This window comes from Eschrichtius robustus, chromosome 11 (genome assembly GCF_028021215.1).
Source record: "Eschrichtius robustus isolate mEscRob2 chromosome 11, mEscRob2.pri, whole genome shotgun sequence".
In the NCBI taxonomy this organism is placed as follows: domain Eukaryota; kingdom Metazoa; phylum Chordata; class Mammalia; order Artiodactyla; family Eschrichtiidae; genus Eschrichtius; species Eschrichtius robustus.
In genome coordinates, this window is record NC_090834.1 from 5133311 (window position 1) to 5159937 (window position 26627).

General features: G+C 37.9%; 1 protein-coding gene across 3 annotated transcripts in view; it reads left to right on the forward strand.

Annotated features, from left to right (window-relative positions):
* The window catches only part of ARHGAP32 (Rho GTPase activating protein 32), a 273441-nt gene that overhangs the window by 167668 nt on the left and 79146 nt on the right, over positions 1-26627 (forward strand). For all 3 annotated transcript variants that reach the window (XM_068554527.1, XM_068554526.1, XM_068554525.1), the window contains 4 exons: positions 17373-17510; positions 19581-19673; positions 20572-20694; positions 22255-22332. In XM_068554527.1, the coding sequence (XP_068410628.1) occupies positions 17373-17510; positions 19581-19673; positions 20572-20694; positions 22255-22332 (432 nt within the window). The remainder of the gene's footprint in view (positions 1-17372; positions 17511-19580; positions 19674-20571; positions 20695-22254; positions 22333-26627) is intronic.

Genomic DNA, 26627 nt, shown 5'->3' on the forward strand with positions numbered 1-26627 from the left:
AGATTGGAAATTGAACTTAGCTTGTATATGTGTGTTCAAAGTTACATATCATTTATACATGTTTTACTGTGTGTCATCTTGGTTCCTTTGAGGAAGTGGGCAGCTCTGAATCACTGTTTCATGTCGTATTTCATAAAAATGCTTCTATTTGGTGAGTTAATTTTTAAGTGAAAATACCAGATGCTTTTATGATGAACCATTGCTAACACAGGGATATAAAACATTTTTTCTTTATCTAGAGTACATGATTGACATGTGAGTCATGAACTTTTATTATTCCATCTAAAACCTACACCTTTTAGCATCTTCTCTTCTTACCGGTGATTTCCATTTGTTCTGACAATGCAAATATTTTTATTCTCATAAGCAAAACGTAATGTCAAAAATACCTGTGCTGTGGACGTATATACACTACGAAATGTAAAATAGATAGCTAGTGGGAAGCAGCCACATAGGACAGGGAGGTCAGCTCGGTGCTTTGCGACCACATAGAGGGGTGGGATAGGGAGGGTGGCAGGGAGACACAAGTGGGAGGGGATATGGGGATATATGTATATGTATAGCTGATTCACTTTGTTATCAAGCAGACACTAACACATCATTGTAAAGCAGTTGTACTCCAATAAAGATGTTAAAAAAAAAAAAATACCTGTGCTGTTCTTAAAAAATGACCTTCAAGAGGTAAGCATGGTATTTTGGTACCATACATTAAAATGTATAATTGTTACTTGATTATGCCTCCATGAATTAGTGACCTAGATAATGAAGGCTATTTCCTGGTTGTAAATATCTTGTCAAGCTGCTTAAAAAATTTCAGACTACTTGTTATACTATTTACTACGTGAAAGTAGTAATTTACTGCATTGTCATAATGCTGTCACGTTCCTCCTCTGCCTCACACTGTAAGTAATCATTGATATGTTCTCATGGCTTACCTTCTGTATTCTTGCCATATATGTCAGCCATAAACCACATTAAACTAGAATCATTTTTTTTTTTTTTTATAACCAAGAGAGACTCACAATCAAACCTTCTAATTCTGCAAATGAGGAAGTTGAGGCCCAAATTATGGAAGTTGCTTTCCTAAGCTATATGAAATCTTAGCAGGAGCTACTAAGGGCTTCAGTTTCCTGATTGCCAGCTTTTCTTGCATCACCTTGGAATTTGCAATCTACAACAGATTTTAGAGATTGCTTAATTTTCAGATGAGATACGATCACCCTTACGCCCTGTAATCTGTTCGTTATAGAAGCCAATTTCATATTTCATATCTTTGCTAATTTCTAATTTTTAATAATGTGCATTTGAAATTTTTTTTATTTAACCAAAATTCTTGGTCCTTCACCTTAACCCACTTTCTTCGCTTGTTCTTTTATCTTAGAAAGTGTCCAATTAAACAGCTGTGATCTTTTTCCTTTCTGTAGGTTAAGTGATACTGATTTCTTTAGGTATTACCTTTGAATCTTGTAATGGAGTCTTTGTCTCTGCCTTTTACAGTTTTAATTTCTTTCTAAGTTGTGAACCCAGAAATGTAAGCCATATCTTCCATACTGCATAGATCCAAATTCAGTAGGCATTTTTTGATCACTTATACGTCTAGTACACAAGTATTATGGCATGCAGCGTATCATTTAATTCTTAAAACCGCTGTGAGGCAAATAGTCTGGTTTAAAAACATCAGTTTTTAAGTGTTAATTTTTTTTTATAAATTTATTTACTTATTTACTTATTTATTTATTTATTTATTTATTTATTTATTTATTTATTTATTTATGGCTGTGTTGGGTCTTCGTTGCTGCATGTGGGCTTTCTCTAGTTGTGGCGAGCGGGGGGTACTGTTTGTTGCGGTGGCCTCTCTTGTTGTGGAGCATGGGCTCTTGGCGCACGGGCTTCAGTAGTTCTGGCATGTGGGCTCAGTAGTTGTGGCTCATTGGCTCTAGAGCACAGGCTCAGTAGCTGTGGTGCACGGGCTTACTTGCTCTGCGGCAGGTAGGATCTTCCCAGACCAGAGCTTGAACCCATGTCCCCTGCATTGGCAGGCAGATTCTTAACAACTGCACCACCAGGGAAGCCCCTAAGTGTTAATTTTAAAATGACTAATTTAAACCTAGCTGTCGCAAGAATTTATTCTAACATGTGCCCTAATGAAAATTCTGTTCTGATCTTTCCCCCTCTGAGTATAGTTTTGTTGGTTTAAGAATAATTGTTGCTTAATGAAATACTTAGTATTTTATTGTTCCATAGTAAGCTTTAGAGAAGTTGAAATGAATGGTTCTTACTGAAGTTGAATTGTATGAACTACCTTTGTATTTACCAGAATTCATCAATGTATAATAGTTTATTTTTTCTGAAGATCAAGTTTTTCACAAATATTTACATTAGAAGGAAATGGACTGTCAGTCAGGAGGCCTAAATTTGTCCCAACTGTGCCACGACTAACCAGCTGTGTGGCTGACAGGGTCTTGGTGCTCTGGCCGGGTGTCAGGCCTGAGCTTCTGAGGTGGGAGAGCCAAGTTCAGGACACTGGTCCACAAGAGACCTCTGGGCCCTACGTAATAAAAAAAGGCGAAAGCTCTCCCAGAGATCTCCATCTCAACGCTAAGACCCAGCTCCACTCAACGACCAGCAAGGTACAGTGCTGGACACCCTATGTCAAATAACTAGCAAGACAGGAACACAACCCCACCCGTTAGCAGAGAGGCAGCCTAAAATCATAAGAAGTTCACAGACACCCCAAAACACACCACTGGACATGGTCCTGCCACCAGAAAGACAAAATCCAGCCTCATCCACCAGAACACAGGCACCAGTCCCCTCCACCAGAAAGCCTACACAACCCACTGAACCAACCTTACCCATTGGGAGCAGACACCAAAAACAACGGGAACTACAGACCTGCAGCCTGCAAAGAGGAGACCCCAAACACAGTAAGTTAAGCAAAATGAGAAGACAGAGAAATACACAACAGATGAAGGAGCAAGGTAAAAACCCACCAGCCCAAACAAATGAAGAGGAGATAAGCAGTCTACCTGAAAAGAGAATTCAGAGTAATGATAGTAAAGATGATCCAAAATCTTGTAAATAGAATGGAGAAAATACAAGAAACGTTTAACGAGGACCTAGAAGAACTAAAGAGCAAACAAACTGATGAACAACACAATAAATGAAATAAAAAATTCTCTAGAAGGAATCAGTAGCAGAATGACTGAGGCAGAAGAACGGATAAGTGACCTGGAAGATAAAACAGTGGAAATAACTACCGCAGGGCAGAATAAAGAAAAAAGACTGCAAAGAATTGAGAACAGTCTCAGAGACCTCTGGAACAACATTAACCACAAGAACATTTGAATATATAGGTATCCCAGAAGAAGAAGAGACAAAAAAAGGAACTGCGAAAACATTTGAAGAGATTATAGTTGAAAACTTCCCTAGTATGGGAAAAGAAATAGTCAGGCAAGTCCAGGAAGCACAGAGAGTCCCATACAGTAGAAATCCAAGGAGGAACACACCAAGACATATTAATCAAACTCTCAAAAATTAAATACAAAGAAAAAATATTAAAAGCAGCAAGGGAAAAGCAACAAATAACATACAAGGGATTCCCCATAAGGTTAACAGCTGATCTTTCAGCAGAAACTCTGCAAGCCAGAAGGGAGTGGCAGGACATATTTAAAGTGATGAAAGGGAAAAACCTACAACCAAGATTACTCTACCCAGCAAGGATCTCATTCAGATTCGACGGAGAAATTAAAACCTTTAAAGACAAGCAAAAGCTGAGAGAATTCGGCACCACCAAACCAGCTTTACAACAAATGCTAAATAAAAGAACTTCTCTAGGCAGGAGACACAAGAGAAGGAAAAGACCTACAATAACAAACCCAAAACAATTAAGAAAATGGTAATAGGAACATACATATCGATAATTACCTTAAATGTAAATGGATTAAATGCTCCAATCAAAAGACACAGACTGGCTGAATGGATACAAAACAAGACCCGTATATATGCTGTCTACAGGAGACCCACTTCAGACCTAGGGACACATACAGACTGAAAGTGAGGGGATGGAAAAAGATATTCCATGCAAAAGGAAATCAAAAGAAAGCTGGAGTACCAATTCTCATATCAGGCAAAATGGACTCTAAAATAAAGACTATTACAAGAGACAAAGAAGGAGACTACCTAATGCTCAAGGGATCAATCCAAGAAGAAGATATAACAATTGTAAATAATAATGCACCCAACACAGGAGCACTTCAATGCATAAGGCAAATGCTAACAGCCATAAAAGGGGAAATCAACAGTAACACAGTCAAAGTAGGGGACTTTAACACCCCACTTTCACCAGTAGACAGATCATCCAAAATGAAAATAAATAAGGAAACACAAGCTTTAAATGACACATTAAACAAGATGGACTTAATTGATATTTATAGGACATTCCATCCAAAAGCAGCACAATACACGTTCTTCTCAAGTGCTCATGGAACATTCTCCAGGATAGATCATGTCTTGGGTCACAAATCAAGCCTTGGTATACTTAAGAAAATTGAAATTGTATTTTTTCCAACACAACGCTATGAGACTAGATATCAATTGCAGGAAAAAAACTGCAAAAAATAGAAACATAAAGGCTAAAGAATACACTGCTAAATAACCAAGAAATCACTGAAGAAATCAAAGAGGAAATCAAAAAATACCTATAAACAAATGACAATGAAGACACAACATGGGATGCAGCAAAAGCAGTTCTAAAAGGGGAGTTTATAGCAATACAATCCTACCTCAAGGAACAAGAAACAAGTAACATCTCAAATAAACAGCCTAACCTTAACACCTAAAGCAGTTAGAGAAAGAAGAACAAAAAGAACCAAAAGTTAGCAAAAGGAAAGAAATCATAAAAATCAGATCAGAAATAAATGAAAAAGAAATGAAGGATACAGTAGCAAAGATCAGTAAAACTAAAAGCTGGTTCTTTGAGAAGATAAACAAAATTGGTAAACCATTAGCCAGACTCATCAAGAAAAAAAGGGAGAAGACTCAAATCAACAGAATTAGAATGAAAAAGGAGAAGTAACAACTGACACTGCAGAAATGCAAAGGATCATGAGAGATTACTGCAAGCAACTATATGCCAATAAAATGGACAACCTGGAAGAAATGGACAAATTCCTAGAAAAGCACAACCTTCTGAGACGGAACCGGGAAGAAATAGAAAATAAAAACAGACCATTCACAAGCACTGAAATTGAAACTGTGATTAAAAATCTTCCAACAACAAGAGCCCGGGACCAGATGACTTCACAGGCGAATTCTATCAAACATTTAGAGAAGAGCTAACACCTGTCCTTCTCAAACTCTTCCAAAATACAGCAGAGGGAAACACTCCCAAACTCCTTCTGCGAGGCCATCATCACCCTGATACCAAAACCAGACAAAGATGTCACAAAAAAAGAAAACTACAGGCCAATATCACTGACGAACATAGATGCAAAAATCTTCAACAAAATACTAGCAAACAGAATCCAGCAGCACATTAAAAGGATCATACCCCATGATCAAGTGGGGTTTATCCCAGGAATGCAAGGATTCTTCAGTATGTGCAAATCAATCCATGTGATGCACCTTATTAACAAATTGAAGGAGAAAAACCATATGATCTTCTCAGTAGATGCAGAAAAAGCTTTTGACAAAATTCAACACCCAGTTATGATAAAAACCCTCCAGAAAGTAGGCATAGAGGGAACTTACCTCAACATAATAAAGGCCATATATGACAAACCCACGGCCAACATCGTTCTCAGTGGTGAAAAACTGAAGCCACTTCCACTATTATCAGAACAAGATAAGGTTGCCCACTCTCACCACTGTTATTCAACATAGTTTTGGAAGTTATAGCCACAGCAATCAGAGCATAAAAAGAAACAAAAGAATCCAAATAGGAAAAGAAGAAGTAAAGCTGTCACTGTTTGCAGATGACATGATACTATACTTAGAGAATCTTAAAGAGGCTACCAGAACACTACTAGAGCTGATCAATGAATTTGGTAAAGTAGCAGGATACAAAATTAATGCACAGAAATCTCTTGCATTCCTATACACTAATGATGAAAAATCTGAAAGAGAAATTAAGGAAACACTCCTGTTTGCCATTGCAACAAAAAGAACAAAATTCCTAGGAATAAACCTACCTAAGGAGACAAAAGACCTATATGCAGAAAACTGTAAGACACTGATGAAAGAAATTAAAGATGTTACAAACAGATGGAGAGATATATACCATGTTCTTGGATTGGAAGAATCAACATTGTGAAAATGACTGTACTACCCAGAGCAATCTACAGATTCAGTGCAATCCCTGTCAAACTACCAATGGCATTTTTCACAGAACTAGAACAAAAAATTCCACAATTTGTATGGAAACACAACGGCCCCGAATAGCCAAAACAACCTTGAGAAAGCAAAATGGAGCTGGAGGAATCAGGCTCCCTGACTTCAGACTATACTACAAACCTACAGTAATCAAGATAGTATGGTACTGGCACAAAAACAGAAATATAAATCAGTGGAAGAGGATAGAAAGCCCAGAGATAAACCCACGCACATATGGTCACCTTATCTTTGATAAAGGAGGCAAGAATATGCAATGGAGAAAAGACAGCCTCTTCAATAAGCGGTGCTGGGAAAACTGGACAGCTACATGGAAAAGAATAAAATTAGAGCACTCCCTAACACCATACACCAAAATAAACTCAAAATGGATTAAAGACCTAGATGTAAGGCCGGACACTATAAAACTCTTAGAGGAGGGGGCTTCCCTGGTGGCGCAGTGGTTGAGAAGCTGCCTGCCAATGCAGGGGACACGGGTTCGAGCCCTGGTCTGGGAAGATCCCACATGCCGCGGAGCAACTGGGCCTGTGAGCCACGATTACTGAGCCTGCGCATCTGGAGCCTGTGCTCCGCAACAGGAGAGGCCGTGATAGTGAGAGGCCCGTGCACCGCGATGAAGAGTGGCCCCCGCTTGCCACAACTAGAGAAAGCCCTTGCATGGAAACGAAGACCCAACACAGCCATAAATAAATAAATAAATAAATTTAAAAGTAGTAGTAAAAAAAAAAAAAAAAAAATCCTTTCTTTAAAAAAAAAAAAAAAAAAAACAACTCTTAGAGGAAAACATAGGCAGAACACTCTATGACATAAATCACAGCAAGATCCTTTTTGACCCACCTCCTAGAGAAATGGAAATAAAAAGAAAAATAAACAAATGGGACCCAACTAAACTTAAAAGCTTTTGCACAGCAGAGGGAACCATAAACAAGACGAAAAGACAACCCTCAGACTGGGAGAAAATATTTGCAAATGAAGCAACTGACAAAGGATTAATCTCCAAGATATACAAGCAGCTCATGCAGCTCAATATCAAAAAAACAAACAACCCAATCCAAAAAGGGGCAGGAGACCTAAATAGACATTTCTCCAAAGAAGATATACAGATTAACAACAAACACATGAACGGATGCTCAACATCACTAATCATTAGAGAAATGCAAATCAAAACTACAGTGAGGTATCACCTCACACCAGTCAGAATGGCCATCATCCAAAAATCTACAAACAATAAATGCTGGAGAGGGTGTGGAGAAAAGGGCACCCTCTTGCACTGTTGGTGGGAATGTAAATTGATACAGCCACTATGGAGAACAGTATGGAGGTTTCTTAAAAACTAAAAATAGAACTACCATACGACCCAGCAATCCCACTACTGGGCATATACCCTGAGAAAACCATAATTCAAAATGTGTCATGGACCACAGTGTTCATTGCAGCTGTATTTACAATAGCCAGGACATGGAATCAACCTAAGTGTCCATCGACAGATGAATGGATAAAGAAGATGTGGCACATATATACAATGTGCTACATGTGTGCCACATGTATGTGCCACATATATATATATGCCACATATATATATATGTGGCATATATCTATATGGACCTAGAGACTCTCATACAGAGTGAAGTAAGTCAGAAAGAGAGAAACAAATACTGCATGCTAACACATATATATGGAATCTAAAAAAAAAAAAAAAAAAAAAGGTTCTGAAGAACCTAGGGGAAGGACAGGAATAAAGATGCAGGCATAGAGAATGGACTTGTGGACACAGGTAGGGGGAACGGTAAGCCAGGACGAAGTGAGAGAGTGGCATGGACATATATACACTACCAAACGTAAAATAGACAGCTAGTGGGAAGCAGCCACATAGCACAGGGAGATCAGCTCGGTGCTTTGTGTCCATCTGAGGAGTGGAATAGGGAGGTTGGGAGGGAGATGCAAGAGGGAGGAGAAATGACGATATATGTATATGTATAGCTGATTCACTTTGTCATACAGTAGAAACTAACACACCATTGTAAAGCAATTATACTCCAATAAAGTTGTTAAAAAAAATATTTACAGTCGTGTGAAAGCTTCTTTATGTCCCCGTTGATGGAGTAAACAGTTGGTTTTAGGGGAATGCTTTTCTGTCTCAAAATATCTCCTGTACTCTGATGCTTGAAATTCCACCATCAGAAATGCATTCCTCGGTGTTAAATAACTCCTCCACTTGGTCGGTTTAGAATATGTTGTTACTAAGGGGGTGGAGTTGATTATTAACGTTTGAAGAGCATCTGTGTATGAACACAACGTATTGAATATAAGCAGGTCGCAAACATTCTTATTTAAACCTAAAAACTTTTCTCTGAAATATGTGTGTTACTATTCCCATTACGTAGAAGAATAAACTGCTGTTCGTAGGTGTTAAGTAACTTGTGTAAAGTCCCCTATTTGGGATAAGGCCAGGCTGAGATTTAAATCAGGTCTTTCTTTTCACTGAACTTCATCATACATACAATTAATTCATAGTACTAATTCTTTTGCATGATATACTTTCTCATGATAAAAGAGTCTTCAGAGGACATGGGTGAAGACTGTTCTTCTCAGAAAGGACCGCAAGTTATGTGTAGAGTTTGTCTAACTCTTTCCACCTCTATTATTACCAAGCTATATCTCAAACACTGTATCTTGTTAGGCCATTGTTGATAGCATCTGCGTTTGCACCCTATACTTGATTATAACCCTTCAACTGCCAGAATGAGGTAAAATGTAAATTTAAACATGTTACTCTCATGGTTAAAACTCTTCAGTAGATTTCCATTGAACTTAAAACTAAACCCAAACTGCTACCAAGGCCTGTGTGGGCCGTGCAGGATCTGGACCTTGCCTATTTTTTCTAAGCATCATGGGACAATCTTCTCACTCCTACGCTTTGGTCTCACTAGCTTTCAGTCAGTTCCTAAAAGACCCTGAGTTTTTTCCTGCAACAAGGCATTGACCTTTTGGTCAGCTCGTCACTCCATTCACACACGCAGTTGCTGTGTCTGGTGCTTGCTCAGTTCTCAGGAGGCAGGTTAGATATCACTTCTTCATAGCACAAAAGTATCATTATTTTATTTATGTATTTATTAACTTAAAAAGTATTTTTTTCCTCACTAGAAATAAATTCTAAGCAGTCAGAGGTTTGATGGTACTTTCTCTGTTGTATCTCTAATGCTCACTCCAGGGCTTGGTACTATGTAGGTGCTCAGTAAATATCCGGTGAATGAATGAAAGAAGGAAGAACAAAATTTGGTCTTAGAAATTTGATCCTATATACACTGGTATTTTTCTTTTTCTCTCATTCTTCTTTATGAGCCTTGTTAAGAATTGTTGATTTTTGTTATCCTTGGAGAGCAATACTTACTTGATAGTAATAATGATCAAGGTTATAAATTAGCCACAAATTAAAACTTAAGACAGATGTATTATAGTGAATTTTTTGTCCTGTTCTTCATAAAATAATTGAACTTCTGAAATACTCTGATCATTTACTTTATTCAGCCCATTTAGAAATTCCATGATTAAGGTTGTTTTTTTACATATGAAATTTAAAGTTTTTCTTCCACATCTACTGAAAAGATAGGTATTTTACTATTTTTAGAATTTTACTCAGTGACTTTAAAACAGTTTGAGAGAATTTGCAAATTACGTGTTACGGTTTTAATTTCCTGCATGTAAATCTGTATAAAAACGCAGACTTTTTACCAGCACAAGAACAGTTTTTAGAAGTTGAAAGAAATCAGTTTATTGATGTATGAAGACATGAATTTTGAAATCCAGTCCCCAGTATTTACCTTTTGAGGCTCTGAATTTTATTTCCTTTATGTGGTTGCTTATTGATATTTATTTCTTTCAGCAAGACTCTATATAGAGAGAAGAGAACATGATTACTTTTTATAAATTTAATAAACTTTTTTTTTAGACCAATTTTAGGTTTACAGCAAAAGTGAGTGGAAGTACAAGGTTCCCTCGTATCCCTTGTCCTCACACATGCACATCCTCCTCCACTATGGACATTCCCCTGCTAACGTCGTACATTGTTACAACTGATGAGCCTACATTGACGTACCATTGTCATTAAGGGTTCATGCATGGTGTTGTGCATTCTGTGGGTTTGGATAAATTTATAATGTGTATCCACCATTATAGTATGTGGAATAGTTTCACCATCCTATAATCTCCTGTGCTCCACCTATTCATCTCTCACTTCCCCCTCGTCCCTGGCAAACAATGATTTTTTTCTTAAATTTTCTCCATACTCTTGTATTTTCTGCAGTGTCATATGGTTGGAATCATATAGTATGTGGCCTTTTCAGGGCGACTGCTTTCACTTAGCAGTATGCATTTAAGTTTCATGTCTTTTCATGGCTTGATACTTACTTTGTTTTAGTGCCGAGTCATATTCCATTGTCTGGATGTACCACAGTTCATTTATCCATTCACCAGCTAAAGGACATCTTGGTTGCTTCCAGGCTTTGGCAGCTTTTAATAAAGCTGCTGTAAACCTTTGTGTGCAGGTTTTGTGTGGACATAACTTTTCAGCTCATTTGGGTGAACACCAAGGAGTGCAATTGCTGGATCTTGTGCTGAGAGTATGATAAATTTTGTAAGAAACTGAAAAGTCTACCTAAACGGCTGTACCATTTTGTATTCATACCAGCAGTGAAGGAAAGTTCCTGTTGCTTCCCATCCTCTCTAGCATTTGGTGTTATTCGTGTTCTGGATTTTTGCCACTCTAATAGATGTGTAGTGATATCCTCTTGTTTTTATTTGCCTTTTGCCCTGATGTCCTGTGGTGTGGAGCATCCTTTCCTATGCTTATTTATCATCTGTATCATCACCTCATCTTTTTGGTGAGGTGCCCATTTTAAAATCAGTTGTTTGTTTTCTTATTGTTGATTTTTAAGGGTTCTTTGTATATTTTGGTTAAAATCCCTTATCAGTAGGTATGTTATTTGCCAATATTTTCTCCCAAGTCTGTGGCTTGTCTTTTCATTCTCTCGACAGGGCAGAAAATCTTAATTTCAGTGAAGTCCAGCTTATCGATTCTTTCTTTCAGGGACTGTGCCTTTGCTCTGGTATCTAAAGAAAGTCATCACCAAACCCAAGGTCGTCTATATTTTCTCCTGTGTTATCTTCTAAGAGTTTTATTGTTTTGTGTCTTATGCTAAGGTCTTTTTGAGTTAGTTTTTGTGAAAGATGTAAGGTCTATGTCTAGATTTATTTTTTCGTGTGTGGATGTTCAGTTGTTCCAGCGCCATTTGTTGAAAAAAACCATCTTTTCTGCATTGTATTGCCTTTGCTTTTTTGTCAAACATCAGTTGACTGTATTTAGGTGGGTCTGTTTCTGGGCTGTCTATTCTGTTCCATTTGTGTATATGTCTATTCCTTTCCTAATACCATATTGTGCTGATTATTGTAGCTTTATGGTAAGTCTTGAAGTTACATACCATCAATCCTCCAACTCTGTTCTTCTTCTTTAATATTGTGTTAGCTATTCTGGGACTTTTGCCTCTCCATATACACTTTAGAATCAGTTTGTCAATATTCAGAAAAACAACTTGCTGGGGTTTAGGCTGGGGAAGGATTGTGAATCTGTAGATCAAGTTGGGAAGAATTAACATCTTGGCAATATTGAGTCTTCCTGTCTGTGAACATGGTATATCTGTCCATATTTAGTTCTTTGACTTCTTTCACCAGAGTTTTATAGTTTTCCTCATATAGATCTTGTACATATTTTGTTAGATTTATGCCTAAGTATTTCATTTTTGGGGTGGTAATGTAAATGGTATTGTATTTTTAATTTCAGACTCCACTTATTTTATTGCCTGGTATATAGGAAAGCAATTGACTTTTGTATATTAACCTTGTATCCTGCTACTTTGCTATAATCACTTACTGGTTGTAGATGGTTTTTGTTTTGTTTTGTTTTGCATTTTCTACCTAGATGATCATGTCATCTGTGTACAAAGGCAGTTTTATTTCTTCCTTACCGATCTATATATCTTTTATTTCCTTTTCCTGTCTTACTGCATTAGCTAGGAATTCCAGCACAGTGTTTTAAATCAGTGATGAGAGAAGATATCCTTGCCTTGTTCCTGATCTTAGTTGGAAAGCTTCAAGCTTCTTACCAAAAGTCAGTTCCATTTCTATAAACTATAATAACAGATTATCAGAAAGAGAAATTAAGAAAACAATCCCACAATTGCATCAAAAATAATAAAATACCTAGGAATAAATTTAAGCAAGGAGGTGAAAGATCTGTACACTGAAAACTGTAAGGCACTGCTGAAAGGAATGGAAGATGACACAAATAAATGGAAAGATAATTCTTTGCTCGTGGATTGAAATAATTGATATTGTTAAAATGTGCATACTCCCCAAAGCAATCTACAGATTCAGTGCAATCCCTACAAACATTCCAATGGCATCTTTCACAGAAGTAGAAGAAACACCCCTAAAATTTGTTTGGAACCACAAAAGACCCCAAATACTCAAAGCAATCTTGAGAAAGAAGAACAAAACTGGAGGTATCATGTGCCCTGGTTTCAAACTATATTACAAAGTTATAGTAATCAAAACAGTATGGTATTGGCATAAAAACAGAAAAATAATCAATGGAGTAGAATAGAGAGCCCAGAAATAAACCCACACGTATATGGTCACTTAGTTTATAGCAAAGGAACCAAGAATATACAATGGGGAAAGCACAGTTTCTTGAATAAATGGTGCTGGGAAAACTGGACCACCACATGCAAAAGAATGAAAATAGACTTATACCATACACAAAAATTAACTCAAAATGGTTTAAAGGCTTAGGTGTAAGGCCTGAAGCCATAAAACTCCTAGAAGAAAACACGGGTAGTATTCCCCTTAACATCAGTCTTGGTGATGATTTTTTAAAATCTGATTCCAAAAGCAAAAATTAACAAGTGGAACTACAAAAAAACTAAAAGGTCTGAACTGCAAAGGAAAGCATCAAGAAAGTAAAAAGATAACCTGTGGAATGGGAAAAAATATTTGCAAACCACGTATCCGATAAGGGGTTAATATCCAGTATATACAAGGAACCCCTACAACTCAATAGCAAAAAACACTCTGATTAAAAAATGGGCAGAGGTCTCTTCAGTCTCTTTAGCAAGTGGTGTTGGGAAAGCTAGACAGCCTCATGTAAATCAGTGAAGTTAGAACACTGCCTCACACCATACACAAAAATAAACTCAAAACGGTTTAGAGACCTAAATATAAGACATGACACCATGAAACTCCTAGAAGAGAACATAGGCAAAATATTCTCTGACATAAATCATAACAATATTTTCTTAGGACCATCTCCCAAGGCAAAAGAAATAGAAGCAAAATTAAACAAATGGGACCTAATCAAACTTAAAGGCGTTTGCACAGCAAGGAAGCCATCAACAAAATGAAAAGACAACCTATGGAATGGGGGAAATAGTTGCAAACGATGTGACCAGCAAGGGGCTAATACCCAAAATATATAGATAGCTCATACAGCTCCATATCAAAAAAAACCAAACAACCCAATCAAAAAATGGGCAGAAGACCTAAATAGACATTTCTCCAAAGAAGACATAGAGGTGGTCAACAGGCGTATGAAAAGATGCTCAACATCACTAACTATTAGAGAAATGCAAATCAAAACTACAGTCAGGTATCACCTCACACCAGTTAGAATGGGCATCATCAGAAAATTTACAAACAATAAATGCTGTAGAGGGTGTGGAGGAAAGGGAACCCTCTTGCACTGTTGGTGGGAATGTAAATTGATACAGCCACTATGGAGAACAGTATGGCGGTTCCTTAAAAAACCAAAAACTAGAATTACCGTATGACCCAGCAATCCCACTACTGGGCATATACCCAGAGAAAACCGTAATTCAAAAAGGCACATGCACCCCAATGTTCATTGCCGCACTGTTTACAATAGTCAGGTCATGGAAGCAACCTAAATGCCCATCAACAGATGAATGGATAAAGCAGATGTGGTACATATATACAATGGAATATTACTCAGCCGTAAAAAGGAATGAAATTGGGTCATTTGTAGAGACGTGGATGGACCTAGAGACTGTCATACAGAGTGAAGTAAGTCAGAGAAAAACAAATATCGTATATTAACACACATACGTGGAATCTAGAAAAATGGTACAGTTGAACCTGTTTGCAAGGCAGAAATAGAGACACAGACGTAGAGAACAAACATATGGACACCAGGGGAGAAACGGGGGGGTGGGGTGGGATGAATTGGGAGATTAGGATTGACATGTATACACTAACATGTATAAAATAGATAACTAATAAGAACCTGCTGTATAGCACAGGAACTCCACTTAGCTGTACAGTAGAAACGAACACAACATTGTAAAACAATTATAGCCCCCCAAAAAATTAATATTAAAATTTAAAAAAAATTAGGTATCCCCTCACTACTGTCTGAATGGCCATCATCAAAAGTCTACAAATAATAAATGCTGGACAGGGTGTGGAGAAAAGGGAACCCTCTTGCACGTTGGTGGGAATGTAAATTGATACAGCCACTATGGAGAACATTATGGAGGTTCCTTGAAAAACTAAAAATAGAGCTACCATATGACCCAGCAATCCCACTCCTGAGCATATACCCAGAGAAAACGTTAATTCAAAAAGGTACATGCACCCCAGTGTTCATAGCAACACTGTTTACAGTAGCAAAGACATGGAAGCAACCTAAGTGTCCATCAACAGGTGAGTGGATAAAGAGGATGTGGTATATTTATACAATGGAATATTGCTTAGCCATAAAAAATAATGAAATATTGCCATTCGTAGCAACATGGATGGACCTAGAGAATATACTAGGTGAAGTAAGTTAGATGGAGAAAGTATGATATCACTTATATGTGGAATCTAAAAAACAATACAGATGAATTTATATACAAAGCAGAAACAGACTCACAGACATGAAAAACAAATTTATACTTACCAAAGGGGAAAGGGAGGGGGAGAGGGATAAATTAGAAGTGTGAGATTAACAGATAGAAACTACTATACATAATACAGATAAGCAACAAGCATTTACTGTATAGCACAGGGGACTATATTCAATATCTGGTAATAACCTATAATGGAAAATAATTTTAAAAATAATATAGTATAACTGAATCACTTCGCTGTACACCTGAAACTAACATAATACTGTAAGTCAACTATATTTCAATTTAAAATATCCAGAGCTTTGAAATAAAAAGTCGACATCTGTTTAATCTCTGTGATGGAGATATACATATGTTAAATTAATTTTTGTAATTTCCTGATATTTGAAGTGTTGCATAATTTTTGAAATGTGAAAGAAAAAATATTTGCCACTATGCGATAAGTTGTTTTTCTTTTTTTCTGCTTTGTTGTTCATTTTTATTTTTTATTTTTGCCATTCCAAAGGAACAAGTATTTAACCACCTGTTGTCACTCAGGAATGCTTTGCGTAGAAGGCAGTGGTAGAACTGAAAAAACAAAGGAGCTTACTTGAGCGAAGAGTAAAAGAACAACTTTCCATAGTAGAAGAAGAGCACTTAAAAATCACGTAGGCAAGAAAGGGAACATTTCACACATGGAAGAAATGCAAGTGATTGAGCATAACTGGAAGCAAAGACACGGCATGGAGGAGTAGTGAGTGGGATCACACTGCAAATTTAGAGAGGCCCAGACGATGCAAGCCCTGATGTGTGCAAGTATGTTTGCACTTAATCTCGTGGGGCAGCGGTTCCCAACTCAGGCTGCTCATCAGATTAACTGGATCTCATTCCAGGCTTATTGAACTAGCATGTCTTAGAATAGGAACCAGGAGACTGTTCTTTAAAAATATCTGACACATCTGTTCTCTTATTTCATTCTAACAGCCCTCTGAAAGAGGGAGGTGGTGTTGCTTTCCGTCTGTGTAATGGAGAATTGCAGTCCAAAGTAGGACTAGACAAGTTTATCCTGTTAGTCATGGACATACCTGTGTTTAGAATTCAGCACCTCTCCCATGGAATGGTACCTTCTGCTTCTGCCCCGTCTGGCGGAGGCAAATGGAAAAGAGCTACAGTAGAGATGTTTCCTGCAATTCAGAGATGGCTGCTTTGTCTCCCAGCCCCTCCAGATTGCTATGAGATGAAAGCCTCCATGTAAAAGTGGATTGAACTGTCAAACCAAATGGTGTTGGAGTGGGGACCAGCTCATCATTACTGCCCACGGGAGCTTTTGAAGGCCTTTTGTCAGTGTGACCTGACAAACTTTGTATTTTGTGTTGGGGGAGAAGATCAAAAGCAGGGAGGTCAGAAATGATGTCGGTCCTTAATAAAGCTCGGGCTACAAAGTGATAGATTCAAGAGAAACTTAGAAGACAGTGTGTAATAAATATGCTCTGTGAGCAGATTTTCATTTCTAATGAGCTTGTGAGTTTAGGCAAGGAAAGGAAGAAAGACTGAGAAGTGGGGAGATATAGTGGGTTCTAGATAATATATGCATACCAAATGCTTCTAGATGAAATTTCAGTAGTATTAATTTTCAGTGTATTTCCAGTTTCAGTCACAGAAATGTTCATGGTAACTGATCAGTGACCTGGTTTTATTTTTCTTTAGTTTCTGGTAATATTCTCCCACACAAAATCATTTTATGCTTCTTTCTGTGGGTTTAAGGTCGCATGCTATCTTCCCATCTACCAGTTATTATTCCCAAGGAGAGCCAGTGGGCTTGATCAGTGGTAGGAAGAGGTTTAGTGGACAGTTCTAGCTTATTTTCCGTTTTTGACATTTTAATGTAACTTACTATAGGGTTTTGGAGTTTAACTATTTATTGTCAAGTTAATTAGTAAATACAAAATCTCATGAATAACGTATCGTTACGGAACAAATCCTGGTTCCTAACCATTCCTAATAGAGACAAATTATAGGAATCTTTTTTTTTCTTACTCATAGGGCAAAAGTTGGATCGTTAAAAGAAGTTATGAAGATTTTCGGGTACTTGATAAACATCTTCATCTGTGTATTTATGACCGACGATTCTCCCAGCTCTCAGAGCTTCCCCGTTCTGAGGCCCTGAAGGACAGTCTAGAGGTAAGCATTCAGTACTTTGCAGAAGTAATCACTATAAATTAGCAGAATTTTTTTTGCCGGTATACTAAATAAAAGCTTATATTGAGCACTCAGGAAGATTCGTGGGATTAATTATTTCTTAACTGAAAAATTAGTAATGCTGTTAGGATATTTCGAAGTGAAATAGGTTCAGTGTATAATTTTATAAGAAGAATCTCATATCTTAATATATAAATGGGCAATATATATGAGCAGATCATTTTTCAAAGAGAACGCAAAATATAGAAGCAAAAATATGGAAAACTGTTGACCTCACTAATAATCAAAGAAATGTGTATTCAAATGACGCTGTTTACTCAGTTTATGATGGCAGGCTGTGTCCATGCACTTATTTCCACTCCTGCCAAAAACTTCTAGTAAAAATATAAGAGATTTTTTTTTTTTAATTTAAGAGGAAAGAGATTCTTTTATCACATCAGAAAATAAAAAGAACCATCAGGGAATCCAAACTTGTGAGGGATCTTTGAAAGTAGATGGGATGAGATTTATGGGGGCAAGAAAATACAGCATAAGAAACTTGTACAGGAGGACTGCAGAGGGACAGATAAACTAGAAATCTTCAATGTGAAAACCGAATAAACAAAGTTAACAGAAGAGCAAACAGAGGGCTTTCAGAAGCATGATTACCACCCTCAGAGAGAAAGTGAGGCAGCCACATTCATGGAATGAGAACAGAGTTTTAAAAAATAAAATAATCAGAGATCTTAGAAATGAACATGTGGTTTTAAAATTAATTTTAATAATAGCAAATCTTAACAGCTGGACTACATGCAAAATGGACATAGATGAAGAGAGAATTAGTGAGCAGGAAGGGCCAGCTTTGTAAGAACACAGCCCCAAAAGGGACACAAAGTTGTGAGAGAATTGTTGGGAATCACAGGGAACAGATCCAGAAGTTCCTACAAGTTCCTATTCCTCTTGTAGGAGTTACAGGAGGAGAGAGTGGTTGGCAGTAACTAAAAACATAATAAATTCCCCTAAATTAAAAAAGGGCCTGTTTTCAGGTTAAATGGGCCCGTTAAGTGCTAAATACAATAAGTGAAAAGACACACATCTAGAAACATTGTGGTAAAATTTCAAAATGCCAAAACAGAGAGGAAACCCAAAAGACTTCCGGAGAGCAAAAACAAGGTTTTTCTCAACGGAACAAGAAACGTATTGGCGTTAGACTCCTTGGCAGCCACAGTGGATGCCTGAAAACAGTGGAAGTCCTGAAGGGAAGCCATTTCACATCTATAGTTAATTCCCAGGCGATCATGTAGTGAGGGCAGAGTGGAGACTGCAGTCATGCAAGAACTGACACCGTGACACGGAACGTCCTCAAACCTCAGGAATGTCCTCAAACCGCAGATCCTTTCGTACCATAGAAAGGCTGGACGTCTCTCTGCCTCCTTTTCCCTGTCTGCCTTGTCTGTTGTGTATTTCTTTCTCAGACTGTCTCAGAGCATGACCACTCCCAACAGGGGCCAGGTTCTCATTTCTTTTTAAGACAGCAGCCAGACTGAGCTGAAATTTTGTGTCACGGTTCCTAATTCCTGCAGCAACTCCTGTTAGGTCAGCTAATGTTGGGTCCCATTCCCGGACCCATCCGTTGACTCGTGGTGTAGGATCACGTACGAACTGTCCTGCCATGGCTGGGTGTGTGAAGACTGCAGCAGGCCTTGAAGAAAGCATTTCAGAGTAGCAGGGGGAAGCCGGGTGGAAAAGCAAGTATGTCTCTGCTATCGTTTTACACTTTCAATACAAAAATAGAAAGAGAAGGCAACCAAATTAGAAGCTGTACAGTAGTATGAGCCCTGATGATGAGGGGCTAAAGTGAAAGTTCTGCACCAGACAGGAAGTTATGTAAGTGCCTGTAATGTCAGTTCATGGAACTGTTAAGCCTCTGTGAAGAACCTCCGTAACTATGAAAATGCATAAAAATCTGCAGATTTTTTTTTCTCCCAGAAACAACCAACTTACACCAGTTTCTTTGACAAAAGAGTGTAGTATCTTTATTCTGTTACCACTGAATCTTCTCTTTTTCTTTAGTCAGTCACTCAGATGCTTATGGCTTACCTGTCCCGCCTTTCAGCTATTGCTGGCAACAAGATCAATTGTGGACCTGCCCTTACTTGGATGGAGGTATTAATCCAGTTCATCTTTTATTAAAGTTAATTTTTAAATTATCTACTTAAGAAATTTAATATTAACTTTCACAGCTGTTGAGTTTCAGGAATTGAATAAATGGCGCTTATTCTCCTCTTCTGGAAGATAGATATGTGATACGTTAAATATTTTTCATCTCAAATCTTTCTTTGATAATCCAGGAAGCTAATTTTAATATTATTTTATGAATCACAATGACACCTGTTATTTTTGTATTTAATATATTAAATAATATTGATATATTAACGTATGTACATTTAGCAAGGTGTATGTGTATATATATGTATATGTATATATTTAATTGGCTTAGTAACTGAAAATAGTTTTTAGTCATTGATGAACAAGAGACAATTAACCTTTTAAAGAGTCTGATTTAAGAATGTCTTGAGTGATAAGAGTTATCCTCCTGTCAATAGGTTAGGTTTTTCTCCTTAATTTGCATATATAGAGTTACATTATTCTCTCCTCTCAGTGGAAATTGGGAAGGCAATGAAAAGTAGAAAGAATATAGACCTTAGAGCCAGGCCAACTTGCCCTGAGATCTTGGTTCTTCATTATTGGCTGTGTGATCTGGGACAAATTATTTAATCTCTCATAATTTACATAACCTCTTTTAGCTTTAGCATCTTCATCTTTAAGTGTTGATAATGATGATAAGTATCTTTTAGAGTTATGAAGATTAAAGTGTGTATGTTATATGTGTAATACAATGACTGGCATATAGTAAGTACTCAGTAAGTGGTGAGTTTGTTTTTTTTTTTTAATATTCTTTGGGTTATGGTTTTTCTAAGTCAAGTTGAATTATATAGATACACAAAGAAACTTGCAAGTCCCATGTCTTTACCCATCTCATAGTACATTTTCTTTGTTACAGATTGATAATAAGGGAAATCACCTTCTAGTTCATGAAGAATCATCCATTAACACTCCTGCTGTTGGTGCTGCCCATGTTATCAAGAGGTACACTGCTCGGGCCCCGGATGAATTGACCTTAGAGGTAAGTGACTAAAGCTGCCGTGTGTTTAGCTCAGTCCCTGCTCTCTTTCTAGCCTCAATTTTAACTGTTGCAATCATTTCCTTAATGAAAAGCACCAGGTTTTTCTGTGCATCATTGTCTTTCAGCCTGGCATGCCATCTATTTTTATTTTAATGACTGTACTCACTCTTGAAAATCCAGCTTAAATGTCTCCCATTTCTTCTAGGAAGTCTCCTTGATCTCCTTCCCTCCACTCCATGGAAATACATACCCCCCAGAACCTGCACTGAACGTCATTCTGAGCTGTTCTCAAGGCTTATCTCTGATATGTCACTTACTACATTCAATCATAATTGTTCTCCTGTTTGTCTCTGTGAGCTTCTTGAAAGCCAAATCCTCTTTTGTCTGTGTGTTTTTAGCACCTAAAAACAATACCCAGTGATACTTTCTTCTCATTGTTCATAGGTTGAGGTAAAGACCAGATGAAAAGTGAAATGAACATTTCTTGCTATCAGATGCAAAAGGAGGAGAATTAAGTTTCTTCCTTTAATATTGGCTGATGAGAGACCAAAGAAAATGCTGGCAGTTATTCAGTTTAAGAGGAAACAAAGTGTAAATTTTTACTGTATAGAATTCAAACTGTTCTCAAACTAAATTTTTAGCTCTATACACAAAGGAATCCTTGGTCTTGAAAGATACCATGTCTGTTAGCAAATATGGTTTTGTGAAGAGGACTTTCGTGACTGGAAAAATTAGTTGTGAATATACAAAAAAAATTCTTAAAGCAATATTGTGTACATCAGCAACATTGCTCTGAAGTGCTTTAACTGGTTTATCACAGAGATCATCAGTTATTTTGATTGAAGAATACAACTTCCTTTAAATATATTATTAAAAACTATTATTGCCATTTTCATGCTTACAATTTTGTAAAAGTTTGTACAAACTCATTAGTTTGTCTTTTAAAGTGAAGAAAGTCAGCTATTTAGTGGGAATGTTATATTGAACCATCTATTAAAAGAAATGTAGTTGTCATTCAGTTTTACATGTACTAAGAATAACCCAGTAATTGTAGACATCTTAAGAGCTTTCCTATATGATGAAATAAGATATGTCAAATGTTTAGCACAGTGCCCGGCACGTGGTAAGCGCTCGCTAAATGTATTAATAGAAGCCGCTGTTGTTCTAAATATGAGTATTTAAAATTGCCTTTTAGATTCACTATAGTGAATCTGATCACCTTTAGTAACAGCAGTTAACAGAGTATTTTAACAGAAGTAATGATGGTATGATGCCTGATGTTCAGACATCTTATGCTATCAGTCAGGCTTTCTGAAGTTACTACCGGTGTTAGTTGGACCACAGTCTTTGTGCTGCTTAACTTTTTGTAAACCTCTCCTTAACAAATGGTTAAGATTATTAAATTCCTTACAGAAAGAAGTGTTAATGTTTTACCAGAAGTAATGAGCCAGAAAATAAGATAGTACTTTACCCTTTTGTTACAGTTAAGATTTAAATTCTAGACAGACAATTGCTTTAAAAATTGATTTAAAACGTTTCACTTTAAATTTTTTCTCCTAGGTGGGAGACATTGTTTCTGTTATTGACATGCCCCCAAAAGTGTTAAGCACATGGTGGAGAGGCAAGCATGGATTTCAGGTAGGCAGCAAAGAATTTGGTGTGGAAAATTCAAAGATCGTTTTTTCTTTCAATAATATTTCTGTTTATAATATGTGCTGGCAGTGGACTTTGTCATCAGAAATTTTGTCTGCAGTGATAAAAAAAAAAATGTAGCTGATGTTAGACGTGGGTTTCCTTTTCGAGTTACTGTTGTGGTTGTTTTGATCTCCTTCTTCTTTCCTGTGTGGTGGTGCAGCCAAAGTGTGAGCAGAATCACATGCCTGGTGGCCACTTCTAGGTTATCGGGACTGTGCTTCTGCCTTGCTTTTCACCGTGGTTTAAAGTCATGAATCACATATGTTTTCTCTCTAGAATTAAGTCAGTTTGGTCAATATTTTTTTAATGCATTGTAACTCTTAATGTAAACAATGTATGAATTGCAGAATAACAGCAGAATCTAAAGCTGTCTCTTTTTCCTTATATGCCTAAGTAATTTGAGACCTGATAAAAGCATATTTTAGATTGACTAGCACTAATTTCCATAGGATAGAAAAGTTTCCTTTTATCTTTTAAAACTATCACTAGAAGAGAGCATCTAAATATGCCTTAAAAGTGTATCCTGAATATATTTGTTGTCTATTTATAAAAGTGTTCCTAAAATGCTGCCTAGATTAAATGCTCATGCTGTACAGTTAGAAATATTAATAACTATCATAGAAATATCTTGAGCTTTAAGTGCATATAAAATAAAAGCTATTAGGTTTTTATAAAATGTATTTTATCAAAAATAATCATACACTTTAAAACAGGATAGCATGGTGGTTAAGAGCATGGGTTCTGGTGCTAGATTGCTTGGGTTTTAATCTTGTGTTATGTTGAGCAAGTTATTTTACTTCTCTGTGCTTTAGTTTCCCCAATTGTAAAATGGGGATTGTAGGACTATTCTTAATCTCATAAGATTATCGCAAAGGTTAAATGTGTCAGGATAAAATACGTAAAGTATCTAGAGCAGACCTGATGCATATTTTTCACTCAATAAATGTTGATTTTTTTTTTTTTTTTTTTTAAATTTTTATTTATTTATGGCTGTGTTGGGTCTCCGTTTCTGTGCGAGGGCTTTCTCTAGTTGCGGCAAGTGGGGACCACTCTTCATCGTGGTGCGCGGGCCTCTCATTATCGCGGCCTCTCTTGTTGCGGAGCACAGGCTCCAGACGCGCAGGCTCAGTAATTGTGGCTCACGGGCCTAGTTGCTCCGCGGCATGGGGGATCCTCCCAGACCAGGGCTCGAACCCGTGTCCCCTGCATTGGCAGGCAGAGTCTCAACCACTGCGCCACCAGGGAAGCCCTAAATGTTGATTTTTAAATGTAAATAATAACGTTTTTTATTTTGCAGATTTAAGTTTATCTCTTTATCTGTTATAAAAGCATTTATAGCAATTTAGTTTGATGATTAAAGGCAAAAAAATCATCTTTATTACCCCACAAATTTTCTTATTTGTATAATTTGCAGTCCTTCTTTATCTGTGCTCTGATTTCTTAATTTTTATGAATAATTGGTGCTTCTGATTAAATATAAAACTAAATGGAAAACTGGTGTTACCTCTTTTTCTTATTTAAGAGGTCAATTCTCCATGTTCATGGAAATGAGCTATAAATGTTAGGGTCCCAAAGATGATCAAAAAGTAAATTTGGCTTTAAAATGAGTTACGTTTTATTCTTGATATTGCTGCCTTTCTTATAATCTTAGACAAGTCACTTGCTGTCTTTGGACTTTAGTGTCTTCTTAGACAGTTCCACTTGTAATCCCGTCAGTCCTTCTTAACATTTTAATTCCACGATTGCAAAATAACGGGTTTTCCCTTCTTTCATATAACAGATATTTGTTGAGTATTGACTCTGTGCTAGGTATAGATTTATCTTTCTAACTTTTATTTAGAGTTAAAAATTAGTTTATTCCCCAAACAAGTTATTTAGTATAAAAACAGGTTTTTAAGCTTTCAGGACTGATTTATAATTGATAATGAAATGTTTTTCATACAGGATTGCTGGTCTGTTTAGACTGTGTTGGAGTATGACTGTGAGAAGAGGAGTTGCTTTGGGGGCGTGGGGGCTCCCGTGAAACCAGGAGCAGGTCTTTAAATGTCACTGTCAAAACTTCATTTAAAAAAGGAACTGAATACTTTAAGGGAAGGACCCACACAATTCAGTCCCCCTCGCTTCCGTCTCCAAGTACAGTCACACTCTGAGATACTGGGGTTAAAGGCTTCAGCATAAGAATTTGGGGAGATATTATTTAGCCAGTCCCGGATGGCTAGGTGGGTGGGGCCACTCTTAGGGCTGCTTGAAGGCCTTTCCTGGACTCTCTCTCATAGACTTGATAAAGAGTAGGGCCCTGCTTGAGCCAGGCTGGCTCCTAGGCCAAGGGCAGGCAGAGTGTAGGGCTGTTGGCCATGACTGCAGAGAGCTTGAGGGCCTTGGGAGGAAGGAGCCCTGGGAATGACTGCTTCATGGGTGCCCCTCCCCACCCCACTGTCCTCAGGCAGCATCTGAGAAGGGGACAGTGGTACTCACAGGCTGGTACAGGGCCTTCGTTTCACTCATGGCAGAAGGCCCTCTGGGCACTGACACCGTGCCCCGAGGCAGGACGAGGAGGACAAGCGGTACTGGTCCCCTCCTCAGGGCCTCGCAGATGAGTGGGAGGTTCTGAGCCCAGCAGGACGCCCTAGGAGATCTAGGAGGGGCTCCTGGAGGTGGTGACTTTGAAAGGCAGAGTCTTGTGCATGTCTTCAGAGGAGAGGATGTCCAGATGACCTGGGTAGACCGGCTAGACGTGAAGCAGCCATGTGACCGGTTAGCCAGCTTGACCTGTCCTGGTCACACAGATGGACTCTGTAAACTGAGCTTTGTCAGTGAGCCATGAAGGAGGAAGCGCAGAGGCAGGAAACCTGTCTTCCTGATACAGTAGCAGGAGACGAGGGGCTGGGCTTGGCCTTGGGGTAGCTTGGACAGTGGTCTTCCGGGAATCAAGGCCATTTAGAGCTGACCACTCTCGGGAGAGAGGGTGAAGGGGAGCAAAGATGTGGGCTGTTGCGTCCCAGGATGGAGGCCAGCTCTGAGCTGTGGCGCTCTGACCGCTGAAGGGACGTGTTCTGGGAATGCGGCGTCGGCGTGCAGGCAGGTCTGCTCAACCTGATGTGTTTATAGCGTGTTACGTGGACTCCGCTTTCCTTTTTTCTCAGTCTCGTGTGTCGTTTTCTCCGGCCAGCTGTCGGGGCATGACAGGGTACACGTGGCGTGCAGAAGCCTTTCCCTCAGAGCCCTGTGAACTGATGCTGTGCAGTTGCTGGCTTGTGACTTTGTTTTTTTTTTTTTTTTTTAATTATTTAAAGATAATTAACAGATTTTATCATTTAGTACAAGTTTACAGAATAGTTGACCAGATAATACACAGAATTTCATATACTCCCTGCCCCACACATGTATACAGTTTCTCCTATTAACATCTTGCTTTACAATTCATTGGATAGAATTGGCAAAATGCTGAACTTTATTACCCACAAGCTGATTAGCAGAGTTTACCTACAGCACAGTGTAAGCACTCTTTCTAGAAAAGTGGTCTGAGGAACACCGGGGCCAGAATCACAAGGATAAGAATACAGTGTGTCAGTATCACATCCTCCTCCATAATGATGGAAACAGTTTTGGGGTTTGCTTTTTGTTACCTTTAATGAACCAATATTCATACATCATTATTAACTATAATCCATATTTTCATTAAGTTTCACTCTTTGTGACGTGTATAGTTCTGTGGGTTTTAACAGATGCATAATGACATGTATCCACCATTACAGCTTCATACAGAGTAGTTTCACTGTCCCCAAAATTTCCTGTGCTCACCTATCCATCCTCCTCTCCTCCTAAACCTCTGACAAGCACTGATTGTTTATTGTCTCCATAGTTTTGCCTTTTCCGAAACATCGTATAATTGGAATCATGTGGTATGTAGCCTTTTCAAACTGGCTTCTCTCACTTAGCAATATGCATTTTAGGTTCCTCCATGTCTTTCATGGTCTGATAGTTCCTTTCTTTCCCTGTCTAATATTCATTATTATGGCTATGCCATCATTTATTTTTCCATTCACTTATTACACTGCATCTTGGTTGCTTCTAGTTTGGAGCATTTATGAATAATGTTGCTGGAAACATCCGTGGGCAGGTTTTTGTGCAGATGTGTTTTCACCTCCTTTGGGTAAATACCACAGAGTGCACTTGCTGTATTGTATGGTAAGGTCATGTCTAGCTTTGTCAGAAACTACCAAACCGTGGTTTAAAGT